At 39.5% G+C, this 24,183-nt stretch overlaps 1 protein-coding gene across 6 annotated transcripts in view; it reads right to left on the bottom strand.

The window, feature by feature from the left end:
* The window catches only part of trim62.1 (tripartite motif containing 62, tandem duplicate 1), a 29,664-nt gene extending 6,177 nt beyond the window's left edge, over nt 1-23,487 (bottom strand). For 4 of the 6 annotated variants that reach the window (XR_008965034.1, XR_008965035.1, XM_057361518.1 and 1 more), the window contains exons 1-5: nt 23,291-23,427; nt 22,044-22,480; nt 5,329-5,424; nt 208-464; nt 39-83 (exon numbers count right to left, since the gene is read on the bottom strand). Coding sequence is in view for 4 of the 6 variants with exons in the window: in XM_057361518.1 (XP_057217501.1) it covers nt 39-83; nt 208-464; nt 5,329-5,424; nt 22,044-22,451 (806 nt within the window). In the remaining 2 variants the exon portion in view is untranslated. Of the gene's footprint in view, nt 1-38; nt 84-207; nt 465-5,328; nt 5,425-22,043; nt 22,481-23,290 lie in introns of all 6 variants that reach the window. The other 2 variants (XM_057361519.1, XM_057361520.1) reach the window with 2 other exon arrangements.
* Between the last annotated feature and the right edge of the window lie 696 nt (nt 23,488-24,183).

Genomic DNA, 24,183 nt, shown 5'->3' with positions numbered 1-24,183 from the left:
CTGACACAATGCTTTATAAGTCAAGTGACCTGACTTGCCTTGTTAGCTTCCACCAGCAATACCCTCCACGAATGACTTGCTCCCTGACCAGCATTTACAGAAGAAAAGACAAAACGGTTTAGACCACAGAATCTCAATCTACCATTAAAAATCACCCTAAACATACGCTCATCCATCCCCCTAAAGACCACACGCCCTCCTTAGTACCTGTCAGAGGTGAGCGCGATTCCTTCCAGGAACTCGTGGCGGCTGGTCTCGCTCAGTCGCTCCTGGAGGATCTGTATTCCTTCCTTGACGTCACGGAGCTGCTGGCTGTACCGCTGGATCTTGTGCTCGATGTCGGAAAGCGTGCGAGCCGTGTCCGCCTCCAGTTCTTCCAGCATGCTCTTCTGCCGCTCCCGCAGGAAGCGATGCAGCCGCTCGAAGGCATCACCGATTGTGGCGCGGAGGCTCTTTGCTGATGACTATAAATGAGAAAAGTAGAAATTTGGTAAACTTGGCTGAGACAGATGTTTGCTAGAGTTGACATTAAAATCAAAATAGCTTTTTTCTTTATAACTATCGAAACATGTCCAATGAAATACAATCATCTTCACGTTTAACATTCAGTGTATAATTTTACACTAAAACTATATTTGGCTGTATTTTTATATCCATATTTATGTCTGTTTATTGCAACATCATTTTAAATGCCAAACTGGTGTTAAAGCATTTGTGACAAACTCATTTGCAGTTGAAACAAACTGAAAACAACACATCACTAGAGAGGCAGCGCTGTTGACATGAACGCTGTGTAACAGTCATCAGAAAGGCATTAGGTCGCCCCTCCCACACATTTTGGAGTGAGTGTAGGACAGCCTTCATAAGGACATGATATAACATGCAGACCGACAGATGAGCACAAAGATAAAAGCAGAAGAGTCGATAGTTTCTTACTGTTTTGCGTTTCCTATCTAACAAACTGCAATGACCAGAAAGGAAAATTCAAAGAGATGAAATTAGATGTTGTTTAAGGAGCCGATCATCTCCATTAAAGTGTATAGCACAGTCGGCACATCAAAGATGTGAAACATCAAGGTCAAACTGACAGAGACGGCAAGTTGCTTCTCCGATGGCCATCCATACAAACAATAAACTCAGAGCAGAGATTCACAACCCGGTAAAACCATCGGTGCTCTTATTAACAAATCAAATAAGATCTTGTTCTACTTCTGTCGTTCCTAAGGGAAATGTGATTTTCTTGCCACTGGGAGAATAAAATCGTATTAAGATCATGTCTCTTTGCAGTAGGAGGACTGGCATCATTTGCATAGGCTGAGTCAGCCCACCTGGTGGCGACTGATGGATTTTCACGAATTAGTAACGCGGAAATTATGTTGGTCTCTTGAAAGTGCTCTCCCCGTGGGCTGTGCCATATAGGATGGGTCTATTTAAAGTCGGTAAACAAATCCCATGAGTCTTGCGTCTCGCCTCCCAGCAGCATGCTCACTACAACATTTGCTAATCAGACACATCTCTCCTTAGGGTCACCCACTTCGTATGAGAGCGAGGGTCTGTCCACAGGCCCACCGCTGAGCTAAATCTAGAGCATTTTAACAGGAAGGATGCAACAAATATAATCAAACATGATAAACAAACAATGCTCCCCCTGGTCAATAATCCTTCAACGCAAATCACAGGCCACGTAAAAATGAAATCAGATCGCTTGACAAACAAGACGGCACAACTCTCATAAGCAATATTTAATAACAATAACAACAGGAATAATAATTCTATGAGAAAACCAATTTAAAATTAAACGCAACGAAACTTGCCAGGTGTGCAGAAGTTAAAAGCAAGTTCACTTTATTGCGGTTGCGGAGTTAAAGGTGAACCTGCTGTATTCAGTTTACTCCATAAATCCGCCTCACGAAAGGTCGCGCTGTGACAGCTCTCTTGAGACAGCGAAACTGAAATAACTGTCAGTCCCCTTATCTCTGCTGGAGGCTCTGGGCTGTAGAAGGCATTTCGCATCGATGGTTCTGAATGTCAATGTCAAGCGTCTGCCTCTCGGTAAGCATCTAGCGGCACTGCATCAATAACGTCAGACAGGATACGATTGGCTGGTCAAAGTCAACATCTATATTTTCTGTGGAAAAATGATGCGGACAGGAAACAAACTGAAAGCTTGTTAGATAAATATGACCTTAAGATCAATGAGAAGAAAACGTGCTATTTTTGTAACGATTTTATAAGCTTGGCTAATTGGTATACATTTGTACGATCTCATTTGTATGTTTTGGTACGATCTGCTTTCACGCCAGTGGCGGTAAAGTTTAAGAGCGGGGCTTCATTATGGCTTTTTAACATTCATACGGTTTTATGTTTTTTTAAATTCACCTCATATTAATTTATACAAAAAAATCCACCTTTCATATTCCCGCGAGATCAGACTGGTCTGAAAAAATTCAAATCAATTGACTTTTTATATTTTAAGTGATGATGCATTCATTTATTTTCACGTTAAATTGAGACGCTAAATTTATACACATTAAATTAACACCGCTAGCAAATGACAAATGAGATGAGCAGCAATAGTTCAGAGCATCTGAAAAAACTTCCACTACAAAAGTCCAAACGTCCAACCATGCGGGGGTGTTGGGAGATAAAGTTGTGGCGCTGACTAGGGCTGAAACGATTCCTCGAGTAACTCGAGTTATTCGAATACAAAAAATTATCGAGGCAATTTTTGTTGCCTCGAAGCCTCGTTTAATCCATTTAACTACAGTACACACGGAGCACTGCGTTTCCCCACGGACCGTTATTACTGAAGCACAGCCCGCTAAACTCTATTCATGTTACAGGGCTCTCAAGTCTCATGCATTCACCGTGAGACACACGCATTTTAGTCTGTTCACACGCTCACACTTATTTCTCATGCTGATAAATAACTGATAGCTTATAGGGCTGTGACGGTTGCCGTAACAGCCGCACCACCGCGATGGTAAAGTGCATGACGCGGTAGTGCACGTCACTCTGACAAATATAGGTGTAATAAATATGAGAGTTGCGATAACGATTGCTAGTTGTAGCCTTTCAGTTGTGGATGGTTTTATTTAAAAGATTTTAAATTAACAGAAATTATTGGCATACGTTTCCGTTGGTGCGTTCGAGCGCAGGCCTGCACGGCAAAACCCAGGTTATTCTGCGGGTTTTGCAATGGATCTTGTTGGGAAATGAACAGATACGTAAAATCAAAACTGGCTATGACCCGCTTGCTTAGTGTCGGAGCGCACGCAGGTTTTGCCGCGGTTGCGGAGAGACATCTATTCATTTGCGCTCCTGTGCACATCTTCTGAACGCGCATTTAGTGCAGCTGTACACATTTTAATCTGGACAATGTCAACAAGTAAGTTTCACATCAACGAGTCGGAAAAAGTAAAGTTTTTATGGCAATCTGAATAGGAAAGCCAATGTAGGTTTAAACAGTTTGTTTCAAATGGAATTGTTAAGGACTGTAAGGGTTAATACGCCACTGACTGAAGTTACTGCAACAAGAGCTTTTTTATTTAGTATTTCTTTCTTATATCATTTAAGTTTTCATTATTTACTGATGTTTATTTAAATGTTTTATATGCTGTAGTGTGGCCGTTTCACTGATGGATTTGCGCGTTAAACATTGACGGATGTTTCATCCTCATTTATTTCAGATATCATATTTCAATTATTTAACAATTTCAAGTATTTAAATAAGGTCTATATTTCTCTTCCACTCGTCATGTCGTTGCTACACGCAAATATAATAATATAAATATTATTTATATAAATAATATATATTTCTCAACCACCGCACCACCGCGGTCGATTTGTCTATTACCACCGCGGTGGTAAAAAACTGCCACCGTCACAGCCCTAATATCTTATTGAAATGGTGAACTGATATTTTACTTAGTTTTAGTCTATTTTACGAGTGAAACTTGTTTTCCGGCTGCATTGAGTCCATCAAACTAGATGCGGACTAGTGGACACCGAATCCTGTTAAAACACATTTCATCTGTCTGGTCTGCGTGTCTGAGTGAATGAACTGCACAGTTTAACGTGCTACACGCGTGATGCTCATGAATTTGTCTGCGTCTGCGCTGAATGAGGACATGAACTTCACCTCCAGAGTTGCTCTGAGAGTTTATTTCACAAACATGTTATTGTTTGAGTGAAGAAACAGACATACTAAAAAATAAGCGTCTTCTGACAACCTGCCAAAATAAAAGTCATAGGCTATTGTTTGAAATTATTATTTCCATTTTTATTCATGTTTCTTATTTATATATTTGTATTATATTGCATTTTGAATTTAATATGGCAATGGAATGTACTAAATGGGTTTAGTTTTCACAGATATTAATGTATGCTATTTCAGCAATAAAAACTAATTGTTCTAAAAAGGAAACAAATTAGTTGTTTTACTCATTTTAAGAGACCTGTCTTATTTTCTCTTGTATATTTAGTATTGCTTTTTAATAAAGAAAAAGTACTTAATATCCGAATACCCGATTAATCGATGGAAAAATCTGTAGAATACTCGATTAGTAAAAGAATCGATAGCTGCAGCCCTAGCGCTGACTGTGGCGTCCCGCTCCCATGATTAAAACAAGGTGTCAAGATTAAAGAGCTGCTCAATAAACCAATTTGCTTGTTGGAAATTCAATGTCATCTGAAAAGAGAGTGCGCGAGAGATATAGAGTGAGAAAATAAGCAGGGGACAAAGCGAGAGAGCTGCCATGAATCTCTAATGGCCCCATTGGGCAGTTTGAGCTTTTTGTCAGCTGCATTTCAATTTCCACAAGGCCTGATTCCAGGTCCGCTTTAATAGAGTCCCATCAGAGGTGAAGAGCACATGCGGTTTCAATATTAAGTTGCAGTGATTCGGATCAGTCCGCAGACTGTTTGGATGACTGCCTAATAAATCACTGCTGGCCCATCAATCTAAAATTGATCCTCTGCTCCCAATAAAACGAAAACCGCACTAAACGCTGCTATAACTAATAGCGTGAAGCTGATTACAAGGGAGCAGGACATTATTTAAAGACCAATTTCTTTCATACGTCCAATTGCTTGGAAAAGAAACGGCACAGCTCTCCACAACAAGCCACAAGATTTGTGGTAGCGTTCACACATGTACCAAGAATGAAGACAAGTTGAACTTTTCCCCACTCATGCGGCCCTGGTGACATCATTAGAAAACCACACTGACCAAAAAGGAATATAAAAAACTGTTTTCTGCACTTCTGCTGCGTGGTACCACACAAGACCAATGATATTAGGGGTAAACATGGTAAGTTTTGACATCACCTTGGTTTCTGTGAGCTGTCTCTGCAGTAGCTGCAGAGCTTCCGTGTGACCCTTCTCGCTGTCCTGAAGCATTGCCAGCTGCTCCTTCATCTCTCTCTGTAAGAAAACCAAAGCACAACAGAAAACGTCATTCATTAGCCATTAATCTGGCAACCTCCGAACTCAATGTAATCAGTCTGCAAGTTTGCCAAGCCATTCAGCAATCTCTCTGCTTACAGACGCACCAAAACTGTGAAGCAATAATCCTTTTGTGTGATACAACAACAACACTATACAAAACATTGTCTGATTGCCTAAAACAGGATCATTATCTTCTGTTTTTATGACATAATTGATTTCAGAAATAGCTCCCTGATAAAGCAAGAGTTTTAAGAACCATTGCAATAATTTCCATTACATTTCTTCTGAAGTTTAATTCAATGTCACAGACCAACTGTTTTTACCTTCCCCGATGATAATATCCCAAAAGATCCCTTTTAGGATTGAAACAGGCTGTATGATAATTCAATTCCATTATGTATGGCTTTAATCCAGACTGAAAGAAAAAACGACACAGGGTATAGTTTTATACTTTTGCAAGCAAAAAGGCAGAAATGACTAAATAACGCAGGTCTCAAGAGAGGTTTGTGTTGGTAAAGTGGGTCTCTGCAGCAGTGGACGTGGCAGAATCAGGACGACAGGACCATGTTTGCATGCCCAGAGGCAGAAAAGACTTGGCAAACAGTACCCGTCACTTTACAACACACTAGAGCTAGGGTTGGGAAAATCAATTCCAATTTAGAAACGGAATCCAAAGGCTAGGAATCGGATCGGAAACAAAAGGAATAGGAATTGGATACTTGAGATTAAAATTTGAATTCCTCTTATCAATTCCTGTGTGCATATTTTCAGAAAACTACAGCGATGCGTGATCTGCTTATATCTCAATAAAAGCCCTTATGAAAATGAACAATATTTTTATTATAGTAAGCATAGTTTAACTATAGTATTCGCATTAAAAAGCACAGGAACCACAAATTAACCATAGTTTCATTTTAGTTACTACAGTTTAACCATGATGTAGTTCAGCTATGGTAATACAAATTGTAAAAAATCTGAAAAATCATGGTTCTATGTGTATATATATACACAAAACGATGCTCATAAATATATATACTGTTTGAAAACAAGTCAATAAGCAGGCTAAATGACCATTCATGTTGATATCTAAATGTTTTACTTCAACTGTGGAATCGAAACTGGGAATCGATAAGAATCTAAATCAATTAGCAGAATCGGAATTGGAATCGATACAATTCAAACGATGCCCAACTCAAGCCTAAGTTTATTTGTATAAGTTACATGCAAACATGAATATTTATACTGTACATGAACACATGTTAGCATTACAATGACAAGTTTATTAATAATAACTAGATTTCTTTTTATTTTTTATCTGGTGCCTGCCCATGCAAAACAACTAGGCCCACTTGTTGTGGGTGATTGCTTTAGTATTTTGGGTGATCACTAAGGCATTGCTAGCTGGTTGCTATGGGGTTTTATGGTGACTGCTAAGTGGTCCAACTCAAAAGTGCCCAATGCGCCACTTTAAGTGCATTTCAGATACATTTTTAGTACATGCATTTCCTAGGTATCAAACCTACGACCATGGCACTGCTAGCACCTTAACCTAGCATCATGCCCTACACACAAACAAAAGTAATGATGACGTCTGCCTTATTGCTCCTGATGGAGTGAAACTCCAAGGAAGCCAGTTACATATTTTATAAACAAGATGAGCCTGTAAAACAAATTCATTCAACATTCCAGCATCAAGAGGCATCCAGAGATTCATTGAAAATGAATGAGGCAATAAAATAACTGCGGGGTTCTGCCCATTTCTCACGAAGACAGACAGCGCTGTACTTATACCTGCCAGTTCACAAACACGTAAAATTAAGAAGCACAATATTTCCCACATCATTATCTGAGCCACAGAACTGTTTGCACTCTAATGCAAGGCTAGCATTCAAATTAGAGGTGCACTGATTGACCAGCCAGAGACCGGAATCGGCAGGTTTTCGCATGATCGGCTGTAAAACTATGGTAATTTCACTAAGGTAAAATGACATTCAACACAACTTCTACTTGTTTTTAAAAATCCAAAATATGAAAAAATGAATAAACCAACCAATGTGATATATCTGATTGAGTTCTTTACTAACACAAAAATGTGCAAATGTATATACATCTTTAGAGTAGAATTCACTCATAAGATTTTTAACTTTATATTGAAGTTGCAACTAAAATCAACCCAGTTCTTTTAATACTACAGACCCAAGATAAAGACAATTTATTTTACATTTCAGAAAAAATAACTTATATAACTTTTTCACTTATAATAAAATCGGAATCAGCAAAGAAAATTGTAATCGGTGCTTCTCTAATTTGTCTCTTTTTGTATTGCATCTCTCTCAAGGGTGAGAACCAGAGGAAACAATTACTTTCATAAATTTGTTACTTTGTTGCTTTAAACATACCTAAATATTGCCATTCCCTGCATCAAAACCACCTGGTTTCTGTCTGCATACCTGACAGATGAGAACGTTCTTAAATGCATCACGTAAAAGAAACAGAACCAGCCAGTGCACTTCACTTGAACACAAACGGTTATTAGATTATTATACCGCTTAACCGCATACATTTTTAATGTGCCATTTACAAAGCTGTCCGTCAACCTTTCAAAGTGTATCCAGAGAACTCAGTTTCCGAAAACAATAATTTATGTGCGCACACATCTTTGAAATGAATCATTCCTACAGTTATTCGTTGCATTCATTGCTCATTGCTTTGCTTAGGCTTTGAGAAAGGACGCTGTTTTAAAAAAAAAATCTTTCTATATAAAAAATACTCATTGACAACACACTGACCTGGGTTTTTAAAGCATATTTCCCATTTATTTTCTGCCTAAGCAAAAAACTCTTCTAAGTTTCAAGCCTTGAACCAAGCCAACAGCTCTAAAATTAATCATTTGAACATTGTATTCAAAATTTACTCATCTCATTAATTATTGTGCATGATCTAAATGAATCAATCAGATTTCCTCTTTTTAATGCACAACTTATTATCCGTCTAGCTTGCAAAAACTCCCCACAAACATGCGTGCAAACCTGTTTCCAAGCATCTTCTATGATTGGTGGATTTGGATTCAGGATTATGTGCATTGATTCACTGAGAATTTGGCACTTAAAAATATATAGTTTATAAATTAAGTAGTTGAAATCACACAAAGTTCTGGCTTTTACGGGAGCATATACAATCACTTAACAACCCCGAGGCTCTATGGAGGTCTGTCTTGAACGGTTTACACAGAGATGCTAAAATTCAATTTCACAATGGAGAGTTTAAATAGCATTTTAACTTCAAGAACCCTGCTGCTGAACTCCATTCCACTACTCTCCATAAACCTTCTGAAAGGTTCATTAAACAAGCACTTGCCTAGGAGCTAAAGATGCGTTCCAACTGCTGGAGATGATGAGAGTGAAGGAGATAATCAAGGGTGCATAAATAATGAAAAGCACCAGGCACGCTCAGATCTGTGCATGCTACTTCAACCCCAGAGATCAAGTACACTGCGTGGAGAACTGTGTTCTGTCATTATTGATGAATCTGGAGTGTGAATTACAGAACGTCCATAAAACCATTCGGGTGTCACTCGCTGTGATGATGAACATCCTTTTACTCATTTCTATTACTGAAAAACACTTTTTAGACGACGTCAAATGCAGAACGCTCACTTGCAAACTGGCATCTAACAGTGTATTGTTGCCATAACTAAAAGTTTTTTTTAAGTCATCCAACATGGTTCTCATCAGCGTAAAGCCTGAAGGGAGCACGATCAAGGACATTTTGGCATAACCTTGTGTGCGTCTATGTCATAATTCTGCAAGGCAGCAAGATTCAAAGCAATAAACAGCCTGGGTACGCAAGGCCGGTTCAGCTGTACCCCTTTAATGACCAGCTTGTAAATCACATCTGAAGCAGACAGCAAATGTGTCATCTGCGCTCCTTCCAGAACACGGCCCAATCAAACCAACTCAAGCACATAGAACAAACGTGAATCATAAGGGCAGTGGCCACGTGTGAATCATTTAGCCATTGCCGTGAAAGACTTGACAAGACACAGCACGTCTTTTGGCTAGACATCCCTTAAAGTTATTTCTGAAAATATCTTCATAAACAACTCAACTCTAGACTTGACAATCCCATTCCCATTCAAATCCTGGTTTCCTGAATACTTTAATAAAACACATTTTTAATTCATACTAGCTGTATTTCTATCAAATCTGAGAATTGTGCTGGTATACAACACATGCCAAACTATCTCACAATCCGATGGGAATTGGTAACTATTTTACAAGGTCGCTAATTCGTATGATCTTACAAGTATGTTTTTGGACGATTTCGTGCCAGTGACAGTTAAGATTAGGGGAGGGCTTCAGTATTGCGTTTTTCTAATAAATACATTTTTGTACGATTCACATCATACGAATCCTTACGAATTAGTAACCTCGTAAAATAGTTACAAATTCCCATGATCAACATGGTAGGCTATGTTAATAAATTAACAAAGTTAAACAGTTGTTGTTTAACAATTTTTTTTTAAATGACAATAAACAAATCTTCATCCAAGTAAAAAAAGCTTATTCATTAACCTCAGGCAGTTTATGGGGCCGATCACACAGAAAGCGTTTATTGCTGTTAGCCACGCTTCTTTTGAATTGTTTTCAGTTGGCAAGGAGCGTTTTGCACGTTGCTTATGCGCACTGGGCGCGTCACGTTTTTGCCGCCTACTGCTCTGAGCTTTCCTAGCCACATAAAAAAACACTGCGCGCTGCTCTTTTCGCGGCGCGCCTCGCGTTTTCGAACATAAAAAGCACGATCTATGTGATCGCCCCCTATGGCTGCCAAAGTATCATTCTATAAACAATGCAATTTGGCACATTGATATAGATTTGAACTGATGTGCAGTCAGAAGTGTGTTTCTGTTCTTGTTCTACAAAGCTGCTTTGAATATAAATAAAGCTTTTAATTTCAATTCAATAGTCAGCACTTTAAACATGGCCAGATTAACTTTTGTCTACATCTGCTTGGCAGTTAACAAATGTTTGTACCTCACTGTATAACTAACTTAAAATGAGTTGGATGATTCTGCTGTATCTGCGCTCTACACAGTCCATTAGTGTGCTAACTGTGAGATGTCAGTGAAGGACGCCCTGCTGTGCTCACCTGGAGATGCACAGGGGAACAAAATCTTCTGACTGCTATAATGAGCACCCTTGTATATTATTTATTAAACACAAACCGAATAAAAATGAGAGCGAGGAAATGCGAGACAAAAAAACACAACATGCCTGAATGCAAAACAGAACTGCCAAGTCTGGCTAGAAACCTCACAGCTCCAGTCTCCTTTTCAACATATGAAAATGTGCTCAAACAGCACCACAAAAGCTTATGGCTGCTTTTCTCATGCCTCATGCTATCAGCAGAGCGTGCAGCGTGTTGGTAGAGAGAGAGAGAGAGAGCTGCTCCCTGCAGTCCAAGCACGTCATCTTTGCCACAACACACTGACACGGCATACAGTTGCGACACAATCTAAAGCCTGTACTTCGTAGATTTCATACACCAAACACTGATCGGATTGCCTGGACACCGTTGAATGTGTCTCCATGATTTGCATGCTGTCAACCGCCATATCAAAACAGAGTTGAATGCACCAAAGGCAAGTGTGTGCTGTTTGGTCGCAGATGGGGCTGCCATGAAAGGACTCATCTCAATTGCGTTCACGTTACCGCACTGGCATGCACAAAAGTCTGAGGGGGAAAAATAAAATAACTGCCAGAACCATTAAATATGAAGTGACCTTGTTTGGAGACAAGCGACGGTTCTACAAACCGTGACTTACAGTTGGTGTCAATCACTGTCGTGTCTGACAGCATGAGAGTCCAGGCTGAATGCTACATGCCAATAATAAATAAACCTTCAGCTCGCAAATGGACAAATCCGACCTTTATTGTTTCTGTTCTAGCCCTTCCTTTCAGTCTCACAGAGGAAGATGGATGCCTGCAGGTTTCCAACTGACAGAGAACTGTGATTGGACGCATCAAAGAAGTGACCATCGGGAAAGGTTGTGGTTCAGATTATCTTTCCTGTAACAAGATTAAAACAACATAATGGAGTGAAAATGGCTTCCGCACTCTAATATGGATCAGAAATGCCATTACATTATACACACTATAACAAGGGTTGAATTTCAAAACAAATTGAAGATTTCATGAAATATAATCATAAGGGATGTCAGAGCAAGCTGTCATTCTTGCCTCAGCCTCTTCCTCTGCGTCTGTGCCATTTCATATCTACCTCATTTCCCTTGTGGTTAAGAGTGACTCATAGCTTGACAGAAATTACACGTTATTCCCCATTTTCTTGTCACGATAGCTGACAGTGGATGACGCTGTGGAAGCCATTTCTGAAATATATGATGCAAGGTAAATTCAAATGAGAAAAGTCAAGTGTTTCCTCTAGAGGTTAAATGTATGCAGTTCTGGACAAAGAATCTGCCTGCAAACAGTCTCCAACAAACTCATGACTTCTACTGCCATGACTAAGTAAATACACATCAGCATGCTAATATTAATAATGGGAGCTTTTTAGAAATTGGTGGTTGGGAAGGCTCCCAGAATATAGATCAAAGACCCAGATTTGTCCATTAACAAAAAGGTACTAAACATGGAGGGTATGAGGGGTGTTTTGTTGATTTGTCACATTAGAGAACCCGTGGTTTTGGCAGGCAGCGCATGTGTCGCCTGCTGCTTCTGCTGAAAGCTGCCAAGAGGACTTGTTGGAGTCACGATGGTCCTTTATGAACCAGAAAATAACAAAGAGATGCAAACAGTTTAAACTCGCTCCACAACGAACAAGGAATAAAACGGAAAATTAGGCAGAATTGACATATCGGTTGACCATTTTAAACCTGTATGAGATTGTGTTATTGTTTCCAAGGACAAAGCAGCAAACCAGTTTCTAAAGAAATGCAGATCGTCTGCACAATGACGTTTTTTATATGGGCCTGGGGCTGTAAGAAGAGCTATAGGATGCAACTTTCCTTTTATGACAAACTATTAAAAGCTTAATCCCAGTGAAGTTTACAAGTTTTGGATGAGAGATCTTTTTTGAACAAACAGAGAAAGACCCTGATACAGTAGCTATCAAGTGCTTCTGAAACTCAGGAGAATATAAACAAACAGCATCCTCTGGGTCCAGGCTGCTCAAACGCATCAGCGCACATCATCAACGCTTGACATGCTGTCAAATTCAACTAAACATTCCAAACTGAATACCATTTTTATTGGATCATCCAGCCTAATTTGCTTTTCCTGTAACACGTATATCCTGATTGTGAACGGGAAGAGACATCCACGCGATCCTACAGACCGGAGATGCAAGCATGGGGTGAAGGGTTATTTACAGTGGGAATGAGAAGATTGAGACTGAAAAACAGACAGTGAGGAGGGAGTAAATTATGGAGTCTCACAACCATTTCATGACTAACTGAGATTAAAGAGAGCTCTGTTCCCTCCATTCATTGGGACTCTGTACCCAAAATTAGGGCTGTGCAAAAATATCGATACATGTAACTATCGCAATTTTTTTTTCAATAGTGTATCGATAGTGATACCTCTACTATCGATATATATTTTTAAAATCATGTCATATACATACGGCCAAAAGTAAGTGGAAGCGAGCGTGGCGAAAAATATAAGAACGCTTGGAGCTCTCAGAGCTGATGTGTGGGTGTGCTTTGGTTTTCAAAATAAGTAATGGAGTAATGAGTTATGTAAAATAATGCTGTTTGTAGGCTTCGCAAGTCATGACACAAGTCACTTGGCTACTGCAGTGCATTAGACAAAAAGTTTATTAAGAAAAGTAACAATGACATTTATTGTGCTTTCACGGATGTGACACCAGCACATTTACAGCACTGATGAACCAGAGGTTTTATACTGCCCATGTTCAGTGTTTTACCTGTAATGCACCACAACAGCCAAGTGACTTGCGTGAGCCACCTTATTCCCCTGTGCTACCCACTTGAGGGGCGCAATCCACAGTTTGAGAACCCGAAGCTCTGATCTAAAGGTCCATGCATCGCACATCATGGCCACTCTGCAGAGGTAAGGGATGTTTTTACACTTATCCTTACAGAAAACCCCAGGTGGTGCACTGCATTTTGTATTTCTAGCTCTACTTTTCACATTTTCTATTTAAAGTATTGCAATATATCGCAAATGTGTATCGTATCGAAATACATAGCAATATATTGTATCGTGACCCATCTATCGTGATATGTATCGTATCGGGAGGTACTTGCCAATACACAGCCCTACCCAGAATACATGCTTACAGTATTTTTCACCCCAGTTAAATTAAACTTTTATGAAACAGTTAAGCTTCAATTTGTTTTCGACGGAAGAAATAAACCCATGGATGGCTTGTATGACATGTGGGTGAGTGAATTATCATGAAATTTTTATTTTCATAGTGAACTAGGGCTGCACAATAATTTATCGCGATACCACTAAATCCTATTGAAATCAAGCTGGCTGCGATATGCAATGTGTCGATATTTTTTTTAACGCGCAGCTTGTCCGTGAAGCACGGCTCTGGGATCAGTCGGAAATGCTGCTCGATCTAAAAGCAGTGCGAGTTTGAGTCGCTTATAATGTGCATTTGAAAAAGCAACACCCGTCACATGATCATATACTTTATTATCATCAAAATACCTGATGAGGCTTGAGTAACAGTGATAAAAAGATGTCCATAGGCATTTCCTAGATTCTAGAATGTGTTATGGTCTTCTTCTGCAGTGCGTATTTGGAGTTTCCGCACGAGAGCGCCCTCTGACTTTCGGATGCAGCAGCATTTTCCCGTACTTCACTCAAAATCTGTGCATAAATCACGTGATATTTATCGTCGGTTTATCACGACATCCCTATAGTGAACTACTCCATTTCATTTTTAAATCCTAAACTAAAGACTTAACAAATATACAGTTTCCATCAGTTCTTTAATGTTGGTACTTTTTTTTATCGATTTTTGCCTCACTTTCAATACAAAAGGTACCAGGTCTTGTAATGCCAAAAATATGGCATTAAGAAAACCCTTGACAACATATATGGCCCCTCAGAGATATATAGATTATACACAAACCTCTCTTACAAAGTTTCTCTTTCTGGAGTAATCTTTTTCCTGCCCTGCAGGGGATAAAGTGCTGGTTTCAACAGCTGTTTCACAATAAATGGTGTTACTCAGTGGACAACAAAGATGTTTGAACAGAACAGAACAGCAGCTGAAACAGAGACATCAAACCAGACAAGCAGCCTCCATTTACTGACTCGCTGAGGAGTGTAATGGGTCCAGTGACCCTAGCAATGGTCACTAACAGCTCCATCTGAGACTGGCTCCACATTCAAGCTGAATCTTCCTACAATGCCATGAATCCATTCTTAAAGGTAAGTGTGTCATTTTAAAGGTCCGGTCAGTGAAATCTAGCGGCAAGGTTGCAAATTACAACCAACCGCTCACTCCACCCCTCCTGTTCGAAACACTACGACGGCTGACAGAACATGGCGAAAACATGCAAGGGGACCCGCGGTGTATGTAGATAGAAATAGCTCATTCTAAGGTAATAAAAACATAACGCTTCATTGTGTAAGATCTTTATACACCTCTGAAGACATAGTTATGTATATTATTATATTGCATTCCTGTCAATAGATCCTCCAAAAAATTACACACTGGACATTTAAGCAGCGACAAAGAAAATTGCAAAAACAATGATCATTTCCGAGAATTGGTTTTCCTAAAACCCCAACTGTTAGCCAGGAATTATAAGGTCACAAAATGCATGTTACAAGAATTGGTGACCTAGTTTTAAATGCCCTTCCTCAGATTGTCTGTGCACAGTAACCAGGGATAAGAGAAAACACATTAGAATATAAAAAAATACAAGCTGGAGGGTTAATGTTAGAGTCATGTAGTGTTGAAATCCAAAACAGTGCTTTTGGAAAGGTTAATCTGCAACTGAATTTAAGAGGTAAAGCACAAAAACAAACATCTAAACAGAGCCTTGTGTCCAGCAGCCGTAAAGCGCTGCAGATTTCATCTGCTCCACATCAAGTGTTATGTAGAGAACGTGCTAAAAAGAGTTTCCTTGTATCAGCATGCCATGAAGGAGAGAGGTCAATAAACCACATTCAACACTCGAGTGCCGGGCAAGAGGGTAATAAAGAAGTAATGAGGCTGAAATGACAGTGAGCTCATTCTATTATCTGAACTAAAAGACAATTCATCTTTACTTCATCAAACCAATTTTTGTGCAATTATCGCAAGTATAAATATGCAAATCATTTAACAATTTGGATCTGAAGTTAAGGATGAAGACTTTTGGTGATTTCAGATTTAATACACAGCTTTTTTGACAATATTGCCAACATTCTCCACCATATTTTTAGGTAAAGTTCTCTTTAGAGCAAAATTGTGAGAAGTTGAAAATACTATAATATTGGGTAAACACTAATGCTATATTTTGAATATTAAACAAATAATCACAATAATTGTGCATCAAATCACCACATCCCTGCTGCTTCCCGCCTCTTAAAACATTCCTGAAAAGCACATGGTGTGATATCAGATGGGACATTTTCAAAGAACAATCTCAGGTTTGTTTACCAGGTGGGACATTTATATTGAACAAACTGCCTTGATCTGAAGTAAAAAATTTGCTTTGGGCCCCTGACGGATTGACGGAAAAGCGCAGTGTGGAACGGTAAAGGGGCAGCTGGGGCGCAGATGAAACACAGAGATGCGTCCAGACCCTGTAGCTTGCCGCAGGCGGTCTGGCTAGCTTAAGCGTGATTTCCCTACGGCCCGGAACACATCACCACTACAAAACGGCAGAGTAAAGGTACTGTACTGAGGGCAAGAGACTTCACTTCATTCTGCTACCCATCTGCTTGACAAAATTTCAGTAAGGGATGTTTAGCAAACATACAAAATGGTTTAATGTGAGGCACTAACCTACCCATAAACACACTGTCTAATTGAGTCATCTGGAGCTAATCACAGAAAGGAATTAGAGCAGATTACATCCTAGTCCAGTGCTGGCCACAGAACAATGGTCAAGTAATCTGTGCTAATTCCCAAACCTAATGGGGGTGTTTAGAAGAAGAGATCTACGTCTGCTGTCATCAACGAGAGCCTAAAAGCATGATGTGTAGTTTGAACAAACACAGCTCAATGAAAAATCAATTACACTCATTCTTACTTCTTGTACAGAGCAAGACTGGGCTTTTATATCAATACTCACTCCATTAATAAAAAAAGCACATTTTTGCACGAGGGTCAACTGTATTCTAGCTAAATGGTATTTTATGTTATTCACAACTGTTTAACAGCTTTTCACAATATTGGTCAAGGGTAAACTTATGAACGTACTGTTATTAGAGCATGTGCCTCAAATCATAATTTTACAGAGAGATAAAACCATTGACAAACCAGAAAAAAAAGATGTCAAATGTATGACAATGTATTAGACTGCTCTGAACTTTAGGCTTTCCCACCTACCCTCACAATCCCATCTAAAGATCAGTGTAACGCTGCGTTTAAAGACTTCAAAGGTTTAGCGGACCACTTTCACACTCACTTCCCCGAGATGACATGCAAATCCGTTTTTCCCAAATGCAGTCTTGTGTAGGAACTGACCTGACAATCCAATGCCGCTGTAAACAAAGAAATGTTCTCAGCCGCTAAACCCCACAACACTTCCAGTGAACTACAAACTCAAAAACATGCATCCGAGTGAAAACATAAATATGTGAATCGCCTAAGGCGATGAAATGATGAAATGTTTAATGCAACGGCAGTATTGGGAATTCTTAAAAAAAGGCAAGTATATGCTAGCTTAATTATGTATGCGTGTAAGAAAATATATGGGAAATGTTGTTCATAAAGTATACAGTCAACTAGGATTAGACTGTATCAAGTCTTTTAACGTTTAATGAACGTTGTAAAAAAAGCACACTAATAATGTCAGACCATTTAAACTATCCCTAAGCACTACTTCATCTTAAACAGCATACAGAACAAATTATGAAAAAATGATGTGTTTTCTTGACACATCTTACTTTTCCCACATCTATAAGAAGGAATTCAGTCATCTGTGTTACCCCTATAAAGGAATCAAAACGACCCCCAGCTCATCCCGCGTGGTCACCCTCAATCGGAGTAAAAAGCATCCTGCAATAGAGAATGTTAGCTGCATGCTTTGTCATAGTGTATTAGGCATTCCGCCAAGCATTTACAGGCTGTAATGCGTCTAATGCAACATGACCGTTCTGCCTTTCCCCGCGGCTATGATTCTGCATTAAAGTGACAACTCGCCGGACCACCCGCTGATTTTTCTTTTGTTAGCCTACCTGAGGGAAATCACATCCCTTAGTAACAATCTCACAGAGTCCTAAAAACTCTGACTGACCTGAAGAGCTGAGGTTCCTTTAAAGCAAGTTGTCTGGGAAAGAAAGAAAGATAAACCAGGGAGGGTGAAAGGGAAAAATAGGTGTAGAATTGGTCACAAGTTATCTTTAAGCTGGCAGCTCTTCAGTACCACACTTCAGGTCCAATGAGATGGACAGAAGCGAGAAGATGCTCACAGACAAAGCCTAAACTACAGAAGAAAATTCTTAGTTTTGAAACCTGAAGACACAACAAACACCACCAGTCAAGACAGTTAATGTCTCTAATGTCTCTCGAATTTAGTGTCTGCTGATAGCAAAGAGTTCCGATCATGAAGCAACTGCTCAGCTAGTTGAGATGTGGACATGATTTCCATAAGATGACTCACTAAACCTTCTTTTAGAATCAGTCCTCCGCCAACACCACAAACACACACTGTATGAAGCAGAATGGGCGTTTGGGTTGTAGGAGACAAAAAGCAGAACTATCTCCCACCAGTACCTCAGCTAAACCCACCCCAAAAAGACTCTCTGGGGTACACTTGAGGCCTCCACCAAAAACCATTAAGCTCCCCCAGATCAAACATTTTCATCCCACACATATTCACAGCTTAGATTTTGTTTCGCCAATGTCCCTCAGCTAACACGCTAGCAGCTGAGAATGCAGCATGGCAAACATAAAAATATTACAAACTACACATCATTTTTATTGAAGTATAACAAACAGTACATTGACAAGAACACAAGCTTCATATGTTTTTATATCCTCCTTTTAGACCCCATTTATTATAAACTGCTCGCAACGTAAAACAGGACTAAAACAGACATCATCATTGCGCAGACGCACACACAAGTATGCAAGTGCTGACATTTGTTGAGGGCTTGCACCAAGGACCAAAAGCTCTGCCTGCAACATAAAACAGGACTAAAACAGACATCATCATTGCGCAGACGCACACACAAGTATGCAAGTGCTGACATTTGTTGAGGGCTTGCACCAAGGACCAAAAGCCTTAGGCCCCTTAGGACTAAGAGTCCATTAGTTTGAAGTCAAAACCCACTCTCCCCTGAAGCAAAATTCAGAGCACCATACAAATCCATTCCTATCCTCTTTAGCATCTACATTAAACACACTGAGAGCACCGTTACATGCTATCGGGCTGGATAATGTTCAGATGCATTAGAAATGTAACATAAGCACCTGGGAAAGAGGACCGGACAGAAAGCAAATATGAGCAAATGCCCGTCAACAGATGCTGTTGCCGCATCCCGCAAGTCTGATAGGTCATAGGGGTGAGACATGCCATGTAAAAGAGCTTACGCAAACAGCCAACTGCGAGCGTATACAGCAACAGGCGAAATCCAAATCTCACAGCGTTGCAGGACAAGGCAAACAGAGACAACATATGTTTATCGCTCAACAAGAGCAAGTCGGGCAGCTAAAACACAGCTTCGCTGAGATCTGCCTGCATCAGAATTCTTGCATGCATACTTTATACAAACCTCAGTGGAACGTAAACATCACGTACGAAACAAGCGTATAAGCCTGCTGAGACCACACTGCACAGACTACAAATGAGAGAACTAATGAGATGTGAATCAAAATGATTTAGAGTTATGATGCCTTACTGAATTCACTGAAGATTCTTTTAGTACTTGAGCTAATTGGTCTTAACTAACTTAACTAACTAAAAACATATTTCAATAACAATAGCAACATCGAATAGCCTCTCGCTTTCTAAAACAAAACTCTTCTTTATTAGCATGCCATAAGAAGCAGACCTGCGTCACATGAAATGAGAACCAGTCAAGTTCCGCTGTCATTCCTCCTAAATCAAGGCTCCCTGCTTCTGTGGAGGTGATGGAACACCCGCACAGAATTTTTATTTTCCCTCCCAGCAGCACGATCCTCTCAGTCTCTACTCAATCTCCGCTGAAACAGAGGTGTCTGGCCTCTATAGGTGTCATTACAACACGAGTGATGGGAATAAATGAGAAGAGAAATAAGAAAAAGAGAGGGAGAGCAATAGACAGAGGAGCTCAGATGAAATTGAAGAATCAAGTGAGTAAAAGAAATGATAACACAACATGGTTGTGAGAGCTAAAGAGAACAAACAAGGAGGAAGAGACGAGCAGATAGGAAAAGAGTTAAAAACATTACTATAATACATTGATTTACTATTAACCTTGTAGATTATAAAATATATAAAAAGCATTAATGTACATAAAACTGTACACTTGGATTAGAAAAGAGGTTTAATAACTGATAATTTTCAAAGTTAAAAAGAAACCAAAGCAAGCTTCTCTTCTGCTTATTGAATAAACCTTACGGAGTGCTTCATCAATTCCCATGCTATTCCAAATCTTATAAAACCACATCAACGCTCAGATCCAGACTCAAACACATTACCTCATTTAGCCAAAAGGGTTTGTTGAGGATAAACAGTTTCATTAGCACCCAAGAGCTGCTAAGGAACTCCCTTGCAATTTGCTCTTTGTTGTGTGAAACCAAATTGTGGCAAAGTGTGTTTATCAAGTACACACTTGGCATTAGAGACCGCAGTTTCTCATGGGGAGCATTTGCTCATGACGGAGGCTTTCAGTGTGCAGTGCACCTTTAAAACTTTTGAAGTATTGAAGAGGATACATGTCCCTCGATCCGTGCATCTCTAAAGACAAGGAAGGGAATTAAGCGCTTTATAAATCTGTCCCTGGAGAGCGTCTCTGAAGCCGGCTGCTAATTGTCCGACAACCGCAGCAACTTGCTCCAATTAATTCTCCAACAATATTACACACTTTTAGCTGAGTTTCTGTAATTTAAAAAAGCTAAAGAAAGTGGTGCTGTTATAATTACAAGACAAGTAAATTATAATAAAACACATATATAACAACACGTTCCATCACTGTGTCTACGTTTCAAGGTCAAACTTGTCGACCTATATTAGACATCTTTTAATTCAAACATTCCCCTGCATTTGCTTGTCTTAATAGCATCCATGTCACTACTGTTTTCTATCTGCCTCAAGTACCTTCTCACTTTCCGTCAACAGGAGTCGTACAGATAAGGCTATGATATTGCACTAGACACAAGCATCCCCATTAGTCGCCTCTGATGTGTGTTATCAAGACTTCGATGAAGGTGCTGAACGACCAATATGTCAAACTTTAGTGTCTGTTAAGATAAAGAGCAGTATAGTGTACTACTACACTGATCCATAAATATAAACATTTTATTTGGAAGACTAGTTGCATAGCTTTTTCAGAAGCTGACGATCATCTTGTGGTCGGTTACAAAAACCCGGATGGGCAGTTTTTTGCGTGCATACAAAAATTACAGAAATTCAAGGTGAAATCCAGTACACAATAAGCAGAACTTCATACAGAGTGCAGATTACTATTGTGTAATGCTGCATATGTGTAACCACAAAATTCATTGAGTATAAGGAACAGTCAGCTTTGAACACGCTGCAGCTAAGATTAGAAAGCACATTTACTTTAGCAGCACATTTTGAAATAAGGTCTCAAAAACCTTTAAGACAAATGTCTGGATGGCCTGTGTGCACACTGCAGCAGATCTTACAAGCAAACCTATAGTCTATATCAAGTTTTGACAGGCATAGCACTTTTACAGCAATGTTTACATACAAGCTATGACTAGCTCTACTGACCAGGAAGTATTTTAAATAAAGAGAACCTAACAAAGAGCATCACGAAGCTTTGAGAGCTCTTGAATAACCAAACATCTTATTAAAAAAGCCTTGGTTGTTACTAGAATTTTGAGATTCGGAACATGTTTTATGTGAATCAGAAGCATAATTTTATTATTTTCCTGTATCTGTATCTCTTATATGAATATAAAGGTATAGACTCCCTGTTGATCAGAAACCTTCCAAGGACGATAGCAACAAAGTGTTTAGATTCTGCATTCTTCGCCTTCTTAACATGTGAAAAATAAAGCAGCCTGACTTTTTAGGCAAAATCTGACATTCCTTGTGGGCTGACACCTTGTGTCTGTAATAATTGCTTCTCATTACCTGTTACAGAACAGTCAAACTTTGTGGGACCTTATAAAACAATGTGCCGATCAATGCAAACAGTAAGAGCTTGTTTGTCAAATATAACAACAAGGATGGCAAGGCGACATTTAACAACCCGAAGAAAACACACCTGTATTTCCTCATAGGCATCGTCAACGGTCGTCACTTGGTGCTGTTCGTGCAAAGCAGGCTCATCGCAGAAGAAACACACCAGGCTCTTGTCGCTCAGACAGAAGAGCTTGACCTTTTCATGATCCTTGCACGGGTACGAGTTTCTCTGTGCGTTCAGGATGGCATCCAGCGGGAACGCTGCGTACCTCTCCACGATGTTGGAGAGCTTCAGACTCGGGGACAGCAGGGGATCCGTGAAGGTCCTCCTGCACTCAGGACAGTCCCGCGCCACGTGATGTTCCTGCCTGCTCCAGTGCTCAGTGATGCACTTACGACAGAAGTAGTGCTCGCAGCCGAAACTCACCGGGTCTTGATAAATGCTCAAACAAATGGAACACACAAGCTCGTCCTTCAGACAGCAAGCCATTTGAATCTCCGGAGGACTCAGATCATGCACTGTGCAGGTGGTAGAAAACACAAACAATCAGTGATGAATTTGTAGATTCTTTACACAGTCAGGCTGATTATTTGACAGTCAGGTTTGAAATTCTCTTTTCAATGAACTTCAATACATGTTCTGGAAAATAGGAGCAGAAAAATAACATCAGATGATTATGGAACACTGCAACCTGAACACCAAGTGTTGATGCAGAATATATTTATTAAACAGATCAAAACAAAGGTAAAAGTACCCAAGCATATCAAACAATATAAATGCATAAAGGTTCAGAGATAGAAAATTGACTTTATCTAAAATTTGTATTAAAATTTCCAAAATTGCATTCCATAGAAAATTAAATAAAGGGCTATGTCAGATTGTTATGCATACAGACTGACCGAAGACGACAGTCATCACTGACTAACACAAATCTTCAATGTAAATAGGGTTTTTAAGACCTTTCATGTTTTAATTCCCTGGTTATTTATAGCGTTTACGATGTAAACCAGGTTATTACACAGACAGTCATTCATAGACTGACACAGTTCAGAGAGATCTTATGAAGCCCGTTTAAATCCGTGACATTAAAATAGAAAGCGGATGTAACAGTTACACTATGACAATCCCACAAAAGTTATGCCCATCACTGCTTTGTTCTAAAAAGCATCTTTTACCATGTTCACTGTCTTTTTTTAATAACTTTTGTTATAGTGTTTATCAAAGCCGGCTGCTAAATAATTAGCCAGCTAACGTTAGCTGAATGTGTAAACAGATTTTCCATCTAATTTAATCGTGTCAAAAATGACATTTTCACTTCATTCGCTTACCTCAAACGTTCACGGCGCGTTAAAGACCAGAAAGAGCGACTTGTCACGTAATTTAAAACCAAGGAAGCTGTTTTAATTAGACATTTTAATCACCTCAGATTCTTCAAAGCTGAGGTGACCGTCCTCGCGCTCGGCTCCTCACAATCCCAATGCGCGCGACTCAATCCAGCAGCACAGCAACGGAGCGAACCATCGCCAAGCACGGAACAGGGGCGACAATGTAGATGAGGAAAAACAGCAAGTCTTTCTGGACCCTACACACGCCATATATATTATGAAAGTGTATGCAGTTGGAATGGATTAATAAATGACAAACAAACGATTTTTAATCAGGATTAAGGATGATTCCCCCACTGTTATGTTGGTACAGTTCTGGTTTCCTCATCATAGCCAAGGAGGCAGAAATGAGCGTGATAATATTAGAATGATTGCTCGCACTCTGCTGGCGAAGGATTGTATGTCGAGTTTGGTCTTTTAAGTATTTGACATGTTTCTGTAGTCTTTAAAAAAGAAACACACGCGCCGAAATGATTAGAATCCAAGTAATCTTTGAAAATTATTGTGGCCTTTTTGATCTGGCTCTCACAAAGGTTGTCAAGAACATTTTTGTCATATTTCAAAATAAAACAGAAAAAATACTTTTAGGAAAAGTAAAAGTATAGCAGGCATGACTCTTAGGTGGATTTATTATCTTTTGTAGGCCTATTATCATAGAAACATACATGTATGGAGGTGTAAAATGAATGTAGATTGTAGCGTAATCTGGATTTGATGAGAAATATTTGAGATCATATCTTCGATATTGATTTTTGACTGCAAACTTGCCACATATTAGCTCTGTTTGTGATATTGTTGCGATCTCTTCTGAAATTATAATGTAGACATTTGTGATA

The sequence above is a fragment of the Triplophysa rosa genome, linkage group LG20 (genome assembly GCF_024868665.1).
Source record: "Triplophysa rosa linkage group LG20, Trosa_1v2, whole genome shotgun sequence".
NCBI classification, from domain to species: domain Eukaryota; kingdom Metazoa; phylum Chordata; class Actinopteri; order Cypriniformes; family Nemacheilidae; genus Triplophysa; species Triplophysa rosa.
The sequence above is the reverse complement of the archived record's forward strand: the minus strand, read 5'-3'. Positions and strand labels throughout refer to the sequence as shown.